Source organism: Rhagoletis pomonella, unplaced genomic scaffold, assembly GCF_013731165.1.
Source record: "Rhagoletis pomonella isolate Grant_MI unplaced genomic scaffold, Rhpom_1.0 Rhpom_scaffold_00011, whole genome shotgun sequence".
In the NCBI taxonomy this organism is placed as follows: Eukaryota; Metazoa; Arthropoda; class Insecta; order Diptera; family Tephritidae; genus Rhagoletis; species Rhagoletis pomonella.
In genome coordinates this window covers 5,999,298-6,009,577 of record NW_023458565.1, presented here as the reverse complement: position 1 = coordinate 6,009,577, position 10,280 = coordinate 5,999,298, and the positions used below count along the sequence as shown (strand labels likewise).

The following is a 10,280-nucleotide window of genomic DNA, read 5'->3' as shown; positions in this document are numbered from 1 at the left end:
CCAAAGACTTTTTGGGGAGTGTTGCTGGAGTGACAGTCCTTGGCCAGTTATAAATCTGGGTCGTTCCGGTTACGTAGACCAGACTGTCGTGGGTCTTCACTATTACTTCCCAAATGCCTCTATTTAATTTTTATCTAATACCAATTAATTAATCGATGTGGCAAGACAACAGCTGTTTGGCTTTGAGTTGTTTTGTTTTGATCTGTCATTTTAGTGCGAGTCAAAAAATAAAAAAGTTATATTTAATAAAAAACAGAAGTTTATTATAAAAAACAGAGGTTGATTATAAAAAAAAAATAAATAATGCAGGATTTTGAGGCGAAGCGGAACGCCTTGTTCGCTTGTCTCGACAATGCAAGCAAAGAGCTAACCGGAACAGCGCTAGACCAAAGCCATTCGGCCAGCCCCGCAATTGATTTAGTTTATCGCCGCGGCATTTGTCCAAACAGAAAAAGAGGAGCTCCATCTCCTGATAAAAGCTTATCTCGAATGCGCGGCAAAGAGAGTATATTCAAGAAACACGAAATGCCACTATCAAAATGTTTAAAGCCTCGCAGGACGCCAGATTATAAGGTATGTTTGCTGTTAAAAAGCAAAGATTCGTAGATTAATTTGACAATTATCGTGCGTAAAGGTTAATCCACAAAAGTGGACAAAGTACTCCCTGGCAGATGTGGATATCTCAGATCACACCAACACTGCCGCAGCTTTTCAGTTCTTAAAGCAAATGGACGAGCAGCTGGAAGCGCGGGCAGAAAAAGAGGGAAATTTCGAGGAAGGCAAGTTAAAAATCGAGTTTAAGAGGTCTAGTAAAATAAGAAAACAAATGAAAGCTAAAGAAGATGATGAACTAAAAGATGTGGAGGTGGATAAACCTAGACTAAAAGGTTCCAAGGTTGTGATGCCAGAATATGTTGTTGGACAGCAAAGGGAATCAAAGAAAAAGCATAAAGTAGCTACGGAGAATAAGGTACGTGCTGCTGGTACCTTAAAGCTTGAACATCTACAAGAGGAAGATGAAGAGCCAGAAGAAGATTAAAGTTATAAATTTTGAATTATTATTTAAATACAAAAATCTAAGTTGCAAATACATACTTTCTTTAGATATTAAGTGCACATATCGCACACCGTCTTCAAAAGAGTCACAACTCAAAATAATACGTTGGACAGAAAATGCGAAAAACTATTTCCTAGCACAAAATAACAAAAATTTGCTCCAGCTTTTGCTGAAAGGTAAATAAAACCTCTGTGTACATTTTTAGGGGATAATTTTAAAAATGCCAAATTTAGAGTTGTGACTCTTGAAGACTGTATGCAACATGGTGGACATGTTTACAGTGTAGGCGCATGAAATCTGTAATATGAAAAATCCATCGTATTTTTAGTATGTATGTACATATATTGATCGCAATAAAAAAATAGCTATGGATAATCGAATTTGAATGAATCGAATCAGTAACCTTATATTAAGCATTCCAAAATGCATTGAATCAGAGAACTTATAAGAGATACAAATTCTCCGATCAAATGAGCTAAACAAGTTTATAAACATTTCTCTGCAACATTACGGTTATGGAATATGTTGCTAGATAAGTTGAACTTGTTTTTCGACACAGTTTATCTATCATCTAGGCGAACAGCTGTTTGAAGAAAGTGACAGCTGTCAAAGGCCGGTTTGTTTACAAAAATAAGCAATTGCCGATTTTTTATAACTTATTAAATTAATAGGATTACTATAATAAAAGTACTAAAATAATAACTTTGTAAAAAACTTAAAATGGTGTGCGCACTAGGCATCGAAGGAAGTGCGAATAAAATTGGTGTTGGCATAATACGTGACGGAGAAGTGTTGGCTAATGTGCGCCGTACCTATGTGACACCACCGGGCGAAGGTTGTGAGTAAAGAATTTATAAATTATTTTTATTAATTTTTAAAATTCTTAGGATTCTTGCCAAAAGAAACAGCACAGCACCATAGAGAAGTTATTCTCCAACTTATCAAAAGCGCGATGAAAGAAGCTAGCCTGGAACCAAAAGAGTTGGATGTTATTTGCTATACCAAAGGTCCCGGCATGGCGCCGCCACTATTGATTGGCGCAATTGTGGCACGAACACTTTCGTTATTGTGGGAAAAGCCACTTTTAGGTGTTAACCATTGCATTGGTCACATAGAAATGGGCCGTCTAATAACAAGCGCGCAAAATCCTATTGTGCTCTACGTGAGTGGCGGCAATACACAAGTAATTGCTTACTCTAATAAACGATATCGCATTTTTGGTGAAACCATAGATATCGCCGTGGGCAATTGTTTAGACCGGTTTGCGCGCATAATTAAACTTTCGAACGACCCCAGTCCGGGTTATAATATAGAGCAGTTAGCAAAGAAGGGCAAAATTTTTATAAAACTGCCGTACGTTGTCAAAGGTGGGTGTAGATGCCTTAACTTCCAAACTACTTATTATATTTACTTATTTTTGATAGGTATGGATGTGAGCTTTTCGGGTATTCTTTCACAAATTGAAGAGATCGCCGATCCCAGCAAAAGGCGGAATAAGCGTAAAAAAGCAGAAGAAGCGGCGGAGGTACCAGAATATAGTAACGAGGATCTTTGTTACTCGCTGCAAGAGACAATATTTGCAATGTTGGTGGAAATTACCGAACGTGCAATGGCGCATTGCGGTTCTAATGAGGTAGGTATTTCATTAAAATTTATACGAAGAAGAGTTAACAAATAATTAATGGTCCAATTCAAAACAAAAGGTACTCATTGTGGGTGGCGTGGGCTGCAATGAGCGCCTACAAGAAATGATGCGCATCATGTGTGAAGAACGTGGCGGTAAACTATTTGCTACGGATGAGCGCTATTGCATCGATAATGGTCTGATGATCGCACATGCAGGCGCTGAAATGTTTCGTTCTGGTACACAAATGCCTTTCGAGGAATCATTTGTAACGCAACGCTTTCGTACAGATGAAGTGCTAGTCACTTGGCGCGATGACTAATGAATAGGCAAAATATGACGCCTCATATTGAGTTTGGTTTAAACTGCAAACAACAAACAACGATTTGTTCTGCATTCTTCAAAAAGGTTAGTTACTAGCCTCTTGAAAATTCAATAACAAACAATTCGTACTAAGCTTCAGATTTGAGAAATTGAGCAAAACTTCATGTATTTAAATAAATTTAATTCCAGCAAGCATGTTTGTATGTACTAAATATATGTATATAGTCTAGTTTCAAAACGAATCTTTACTTTGTTTCTAATCGCTCAATTCCTTCTCGATACCACGCCAGTAACTCTTCATTTCCATTGGAAACAGTCGCTTGCCCTCGATTATGTAAACCTCACCATTTTTCTCCTTTTCTAAAGCGCTAAGTATGCAACGTGATACATCGGCAGCACTTTGCTTGTTGAGACGATCCAACACTCGATATGATTCATCACCCATATCGGGAAAGAGTATTTTCTCAGTAAAATTTGTAAACATGTCCGTAATAGTGGCGCCGGGACAGATTGTGATGAACTTGATGCCAGTGCGATTTAAGTAAATATCAGTCTGCAAATAAATACTTATGAATACAGTGAAAGTCTAAAATAAAAGCACTTACACCCAAACATCGTGTGAAATTTATAATTCCTGCTTTAGTAGCGGCATACACAGGCAGCAGAAACATTGGATCCAAACCAACAACCGAAGACATATTTGCTACAATACCTCCTTCCCCACCATTTTCCTTGCTCATCACTTTAAGAGCCGCAAGTGTGGAATTAATGATGCCGCCCTATGAAAGCGTACAGCATAATGCGTAAATATTGTGATAAAAAATGATATAACATTTTTGAATTACCAAATTGACTAAAATGGTACGCTGTACATCCTGATCATTGAAAATGCCAGCAACGTTTACAACAATATCAATGGAGCCAAAAGCCTTTCCAAGTTCCTCGTAGGTATTTGCAATGCCCTGCCTATTCGCAACGTCGGTTTTTACCAGCACTATAGTTTGTGTGGGATGAGCTGCACGTAACTTAGCGATATCTTCCGTATTTTCTTGTATATCAATAATTGCAATTTTCTAGATATTTATAATAAAAAAAGTATGTATAAACAAGCAACAAGAATTTAGATTATTCTATATCCATCATGCTCACCGACGCCTCATTGGCCAACAGTTGCTTGCACACTTGCAAGCCAATGCCGTTAGCGCCGCCGGTAATCACTGCATTTTTGTCGCGAAAAGCCATTTTGTATTTTAAATCCTCAAGTGTATGGAATTCAACTAATTTAATAGTATTATTTTTGTTGATTAGTTTATTGTATTTTTGATTGGGAACTCCACTATGGCCGCGAACACCTCCGCTGTTAATTTTAATACCAAACGGAAAATACAAAATTTTGCAAAATATATTGTAAAAATCCACTTTGTACAATTTGCTCTTCTAGAACTCTACTTTACAATCGGTTAGCGTGCCCACTAACGATCTCGACTTGATGCTAAGCAATTTATACTAGCCGACTTGGATGTGATACCAACTTTGGTTTAGTGGTTAGCGCATCAAGCTTCCCCTCAGATATTTGATATTGATACATACAGAGAGCATTATGAAACGTTGACTGGAAAAAAAATTGAGTGTAACTGCAATATCAACACACACACTACCGCTTAAGCGTAAGCATAAAAGTTTCCTAAATCGTCTTGTACGCTAGCATTGTGCCTAATTATATTCAAAATAAGATTTATTTAAATGTTACCTAGTAAAAGCTAGGTGTGAACAATTTAATAATATCAATTACAAGAAACCGAAATCAATCTAGCAAACCATAATGCCCTAATGACCCAGCATTAGTCAACAAACTTATCGCCGTTTAAAGTACAAAACCGTTTATCGTGGTTCTGCAAAACCTAGTAACTGACATTTGTGCAAAAAAAGATATTTGCTCACCGGAAGCTCCTGGCATCAAGCCCTTATCCATTCATACTAAAATATCGATACTTTGATATAAGAAGAAGAGATAATTAGGGATAGGTTGTAGCCGCTACAACAACAACAACATTAGGCAATACTAATATAATATTTGATGTCCGTTTTTCAAGACAGTAAATTACGAAATTTAGTTTTCAATAGTACCTATTATTAATGCTGTAACCACCTTAATGAAAAATACAAAAATAAATCGAGACTGGAGTTAAAGTTAGTAAAGGATATATTGGCGATATCGCAAACACTTCCTTTATATTTACATACGCAAGTATGTGCATTAGGGTGCATCACTATCCATAAAAAAGTTGGTAGTGCTTTCCGCCAAAGCTTAAAAGGTATACATACATAATATTGTTTAAAAAATTTATTCACGGAATTAAAATAATGAAATTTTTGCCGGTATTTTCGAAACGATCCGTAATATTTCTCCGAAATAATTCGGCGGAAGTTTTAAAATTAAATAAATTTTACAATTGCTGTGGAAAAGTTGTCCATGTATTTTATATAGGAAAAAATAACTTTTCGTAGAAATGGTATAGAATTCTTGAAAATCAATAATTTTCGATGGGGAACCTCTATTTCTCTTTAGGAGATTCCCAGTTGTTGTTGTTGTTGTTGTAGCGGCTACTAAGCCCCGTTCGGGGCGGACCGTAGAAAATGCAATGGGGGGTATTAATATTAGAAGTATCCTGAAGAGAAAAATATTGTTTTTAAGATATCTATACCATTTCTTTGAAAAGTTATTTTTGCCCATGTAAAATACATGGAAAACTTTGAGCGCTTTGAGCGACCTCTAAATATTTTTTTATTAAAAAAAATGGGTATATTTTTTCGATTTAGAATAATTCTAGGGGTGAGAGCATTAAAATTCGGACTTAAATTTTTTTTTTTTTTACCACCCTAATGTACATACATTTTCATGTTAACATCATTTCTCATACCTTAAAATCATTGAAGCATTCTAATTGTCCATATCGATTTACAGTATATCGTTGCATTATCTTAGTCACAATTAACTTTTTGATTATTTAATATATTCTGACAATCTTGATTAGTATTGTAAAATAGAAAAGTTTCTTATAGATACGGTGACCAGATTTATGTGGACAAAAATCGGGACATTTCTAAAGCATCGAATACGAACATACAATTGTGTTTTTAGAATAAAAATGCATAATACAGTTTTATTTAAAACAAAACAAAGAGAAAAAAATTGAAAATTTTTTATTTTTTTATGAAAATATCATTTACTAGAAAAAAAAATCATTTACATAAATCAAATTTCGAAATTTACAGAACATTTATAAAAATTCCAAATAAGCTTAGGATCTAGTATGACTCCCAAATACTTTTCTTATTCAAATAAGTGCACATTATTGAAATTTCATGTTCAGCTTTCATATTTCTTCCAACTTGTGAGGCAATAGACTACCAGATAAAGCTTTTACCCTGTGCGCGTCAGAATAAGCTTTTTAAATATATATATGGCTTTTAAATGAACGCACACCGAGTATTTTGTATCAGCGACGAGCTTTTATTCTGTACTATGATCGTAGGTCTGGCCTGGGAAATTGCTTTTTCTAACAACTCCCAAGTTAGACAAATGTTTCATTACCTTCCAGTGGCCAGTAAGAAATCCTTTGTTTATGATTCTCCTTGTAGACATTTTCAGCATACAGCATTTAGTTTGTCTGTTACTTTCCATATCTCTTTAGTACTGTTTCCCTTCCGCCTTCAGCATCCAGATATAATAATTTCGCCAAAAGGAAATTCACGACAGAACAGGTCCTATGCGTCCCTTTACATCCTCATTCCTGGCGAGAATAGGGGCCCATTAAAAATTGTTAGTATTAAGAAATGGTAAAATAAACAGTTAGGTATTATTATTGGCAGTCTACTAAAGAGCAACAGAGTTTTCCGATCGAAAAAATTCGACGAACATTTGTTTTTCTTCCCCCATATAAAGTTCATGGAAAACTTTGAGCGCTTTTTGATTTCGAAATAAAACAACAGGGGTGTATTTTTTCGATGTAGAACAATCCTAGCGAGTGAGAACATTAGAATTCAGACTTTAATTTTTTCACATGCACTTTACGACCACCCTAGTGTACATACCAGCTTCTTTTTTGGACGAATCTAGAGGCGCTTTTATAAATTTTTCGGTAACACCTACATAAACTGTGCAGTATTTACAACTGTTTTTTTTATTAGTTCTACTGGAATAATCGAAATACATTCTTAGCAAAATTTTAATGCGTTTTGGTCAGCTTAAGTTACTTACATTAGGGTGATAAGAACTGAGATCTGGTGGGTAAGTACTAGAACGGAGCACATGAAGCCAATGGGCTTTGTAACAAAAAAATGCCTCTTCGTGACAAAAACATCGATATATCATACTTTAACCACCAGTTTCACCAGCAATTTAAATGAAAAAAGGATTTTTTTCCTTCTGCCAGTTTTCATATTAAATTCAAATATAAATAATAATTTTTCACTTAAATTTGCTTTCGTGAAACTGGCTATAAGATACGACTAGCAAATGCTGAAGATATGAAAACAAATTTAAAAAGTCGACCCCCCAGTTTCAAAAAAAAAATAAATTTCGAAATTGCCTTGCAAAAACACTTCATATTTGAAGGTTTTCGGCGATCTTTTTTCTGTAACGATCCAATGTACATACAATGTATGTATGTATGTATATCTTTAATCGACAGCAGACAAAATTTTGTGTAACTTCTTGAGACAATCTCGAGCACATTTTTTATATTTGTTTGTGGATCATGATTGTGATTTTTTCCGTTTTCGTGAGTAACTTTAATTGCGTCAGCTTGGACTATTGACTTTTTGTGAATGTACAAATGTACCTTGCCAAAATCAGAATGAATAAAACATACCCAACTATTTAATTTTTTTACTATATTTATTAATATGAGCTATGCTTTCTATTCGAAATTGCATCTCAATTTTTTTATAAATAGCAGTGTCTTTTGAAACACACATACAACATTTTATATACTTTGAGTACTGTATTGGAAAAAGGCATCATCTCAAAAGGTTTAAAAAAGTTTGATTTTCGTAAAAACGAGAGGGATACAAATATTGTCTAAAACATTGTAGTAGTAATTCTATAATTTTAAATCTGTATATCTGATGCAAGAACTTTGAACTTTTTTGTTAATGTCACATGGAATTTGCTTTCTAAATTTTCTTTACATATACATATGTATTCCAGTACGTAGGTCTTATAAAAACATAAATAAGTGTATATGAAAATAACACAGAGTTATTTAAAATTAAAACAGCCAATTGAGAATAAATATTGTTTTTTATTACATGCATACACATTTTTATTGCAGTTTTAATTAATAGCCCAATTCGGTATCGGTGACAATACTTTTTTTACTGACAAATTTAAACTTTTTCACATACTTTTCCATAAAAAAAAAAACAAGAATTTTTCACTGATACAGATTAGAGCCGTAAAAGTATCACAAAATTTTATTAAAAAATTTGCTTAAGGTGTATAAATAAAAATTACGTATTTATGCTTCTTGAAGGTAGTTAACACTAAAAAAAAAATAAAAAAAATCTTCATAAAATAATATTTATGTAAAGGCTACGTTTTACTTTTTTGTGCATTATCGTGATTTTTTTGAATTTAGATAAGTATATGTTTTTTTTTTATATTATAAATTTGCTTATATCAAGATTAATGTCAATATTTTTTTTTTGCCTCTAATGTGCTTGATCGTATGTATCCTTGTGCTGATAACCGGATACGTAGCCAGATGCGTCTACTAAATCCTTGCGACCAGCAATACCTTTGCCCTTGCCTGTGGCATCGAAACGTTCCTTATGAGATCCAGTATACTTGCTGGGGTCCGTGAGACGGTTAACAGCCGATGCTGCTTTGCCGGCCTGCGAAAATAAAGAAATGTTAACACAGATTTTAACAAATATTGCTACCAGCAAATACCCGGCGTGCTACACTGCGCCTCAAAAGTATTTTTGTGCTGTTTGATACCCGTATTGCAATATTTAATTTATCTTATTAATTTAATTTAATTTTCAAACAGGTGGCAACTTTCCTCAAAAATATTTTCGGCAGTAAACTTTTCTAAACCTCGTCAGTTTTATACTCATATTGCAATATTCATTTTTTTTAATTTAATTAAATGAAATGAAAATGAAAAAATAAAAAATTCCGCTGTTAGCTTTAGTGTTTGTATTCAATTAACATAAAATAACGAGTATCAAACAGCACAAACATACTTTTAAGGCGCAGTGAAGCACGCTGGCTATTTGCTAGCATATACGATTATTTTTTAAATTTCATCTCAAAAAAATTATACTAAATAAGAAATGATGCGTGCATAAGGAGTAAACCAACATTGGAACCAGGGATGTTACGAATGTTATACAGTGGCGGCAGAAATAATAGACTCGCTTTACTTTGGGGATTTTTTGCTATTATTCCATGGTTTATTTTATGTTTATTATTGCCTGGCTAGCCCTGAAGAAACACCATATAAATCCCCTTTTCAAACTTTATACAAAAACTATATAAATTCGCCAAATTTTCACCAATTTTTTAAACTTTTTACTAAAAAAAAAATCTTAAAAATCAACGGTATTTTGTAGCAAATTCAAATTTGCACTTTATACTAAAATTAAATGGGCTCAAAAACTGCATACCAAACATTTTTCTAAAAATTCTGAATAAAAAGTTTGAAAATTCGGTGAAAATTTGTCAAATTTTTATAATTTTTGTTCAAAGTTTGAAAAGCGGATTTACATGTTGTTTGTTGCATAACTACTTCGGCTTTTATAAAAAAATATTAAACATAAAATAAGCTAAATAAATACAGCCAAAATTCTTAAAAGTACGATGAGTCTATTATTTCTGCCGCCAGTGTATATTTCAAAGAGAGAAAAAATTATTTGTGTCTCCATAGCTTTGCCAATTGGGAGAGTAGCTCAAACAAATACTTAGTAGGAAGTACATATTATGTACATACATATCTGTGTTCGTATGGAAAAGTAGCTTATGTCGAAAGGTTGGCTTCAGTATAATGCGGCAATCCCTTTATTTTTTAAACGGCAAGGAATTTTTTGATGAGACTTAATAAGAATATTGCCTTGCTAGTATCGGAACTATTTCTTCCACGTTTATTTGCCAAAAGTTGTTCAACGTCTTAGCGCCAGTGAGTCATTCGCAATCGTATGCTGCGAATGCCGATTTATACTAAAGCCAGCCTTTCGACATAAGCTACTTTTCCATATGAACACAGATAT

The 10,280-nt window shown here is 33.9% G+C and overlaps 4 protein-coding genes across 10 annotated transcripts in view; 3 read left to right on the top strand and 1 right to left on the bottom strand.

Annotated features, from left to right (window-relative positions):
- The window catches only part of LOC118747325 (tubulin polymerization-promoting protein homolog), a 30,719-nt gene that overhangs the window by 17,877 nt on the left and 2,562 nt on the right, over nt 1–10,280 (top strand). The window lies entirely within an intron of this gene.
- Nucleotides 186–1,437, top strand: LOC118747324. The gene is made up of 2 exons (XM_036481359.1): nt 186–573; nt 635–1,437. Exons 1-2 carry the CDS (start codon nt 304–306, stop codon nt 1,037–1,039), a joined length of 675 nt encoding a protein of 224 aa, XP_036337252.1. The 5' UTR covers nt 186–303; the 3' UTR covers nt 1,040–1,437.
- LOC118747322 (probable tRNA N6-adenosine threonylcarbamoyltransferase) lies at nt 1,451–3,824 on the top strand. Of its 4 annotated transcripts, none has more exons than XR_004993943.1 (5): nt 1,629–1,892; nt 1,945–2,424; nt 2,482–2,690; nt 2,761–3,089; nt 3,296–3,386. XR_004993943.1 is itself a non-coding variant. In XM_036481355.1 (5 exons), exons 2-5 carry the CDS (start codon nt 1,778–1,780, stop codon nt 3,001–3,003), a joined length of 1,047 nt encoding a protein of 348 aa, XP_036337248.1. In that variant the 5' UTR covers nt 1,631–1,673; nt 1,729–1,777; the 3' UTR covers nt 3,004–3,824. The 4 variants fall into 4 exon arrangements, 2 of the variants coding, with proteins under 2 accessions (XP_036337249.1, XP_036337248.1); XR_004993942.1 differs by having other exon boundaries at nt 1,631–1,892; nt 3,372–3,824; XM_036481355.1 differs by having other exon boundaries at nt 1,631–1,673; nt 1,729–1,892; nt 2,761–3,824.
- On the bottom strand, nt 3,166–4,892 carry LOC118747323 (alcohol dehydrogenase 2-like). The gene is made up of 4 exons (XM_036481358.1): nt 4,155–4,892; nt 3,851–4,078; nt 3,611–3,784; nt 3,166–3,558 (listed from the first exon to the last, which is right to left on the bottom strand). The coding sequence occupies exons 1-4, from the start codon at nt 4,245–4,247 to the stop codon at nt 3,262–3,264; spliced, it is 792 nt and encodes a 263-aa protein (XP_036337251.1). The 5' UTR covers nt 4,248–4,892; the 3' UTR covers nt 3,166–3,261.

Bases quoted from the DNA above. Each gene is read 5' to 3' on its own strand.
- LOC118747324 (XM_036481359.1), top strand. From the start codon at position 304: ATGCAGGATTTTGAGGCGAAGCGGAACGCCTTGTTCGCTTGTCTCGAC. The intron at 574-634 runs GTATGTTTGCTG...TCGTGCGTAAAG, and splicing joins GCAGGACGCCAGATTATAAG to GTTAATCCACAAAAGTGGAC.
- LOC118747322 (XM_036481356.1), top strand. From the start codon at position 1,778: ATGGTGTGCGCACTAGGCATCGAAGGAAGTGCGAATAAAATTGGTGTT. The intron at 1,893-1,944 runs GTTGTGAGTAAA...TAAAATTCTTAG, and splicing joins TGTGACACCACCGGGCGAAG to GATTCTTGCCAAAAGAAACA. The intron at 2,425-2,481 runs GTGGGTGTAGAT...TATTTTTGATAG, and splicing joins ACTGCCGTACGTTGTCAAAG to GTATGGATGTGAGCTTTTCG.
- LOC118747323 (XM_036481358.1), bottom strand. From the start codon at position 4,247: ATGGCTTTTCGCGACAAAAATGCAGTGATTACCGGCGGCGCTAACGGC. The intron at 4,079-4,154 runs GTGAGCATGATG...ATAAATATCTAG, and splicing joins TGTTGGCCAATGAGGCGTCG to AAAATTGCAATTATTGATAT. The intron at 3,559-3,610 runs GTAAGTGCTTTT...ATTTATTTGCAG, and splicing joins ATTTCACACGATGTTTGGGT to ACTGATATTTACTTAAATCG.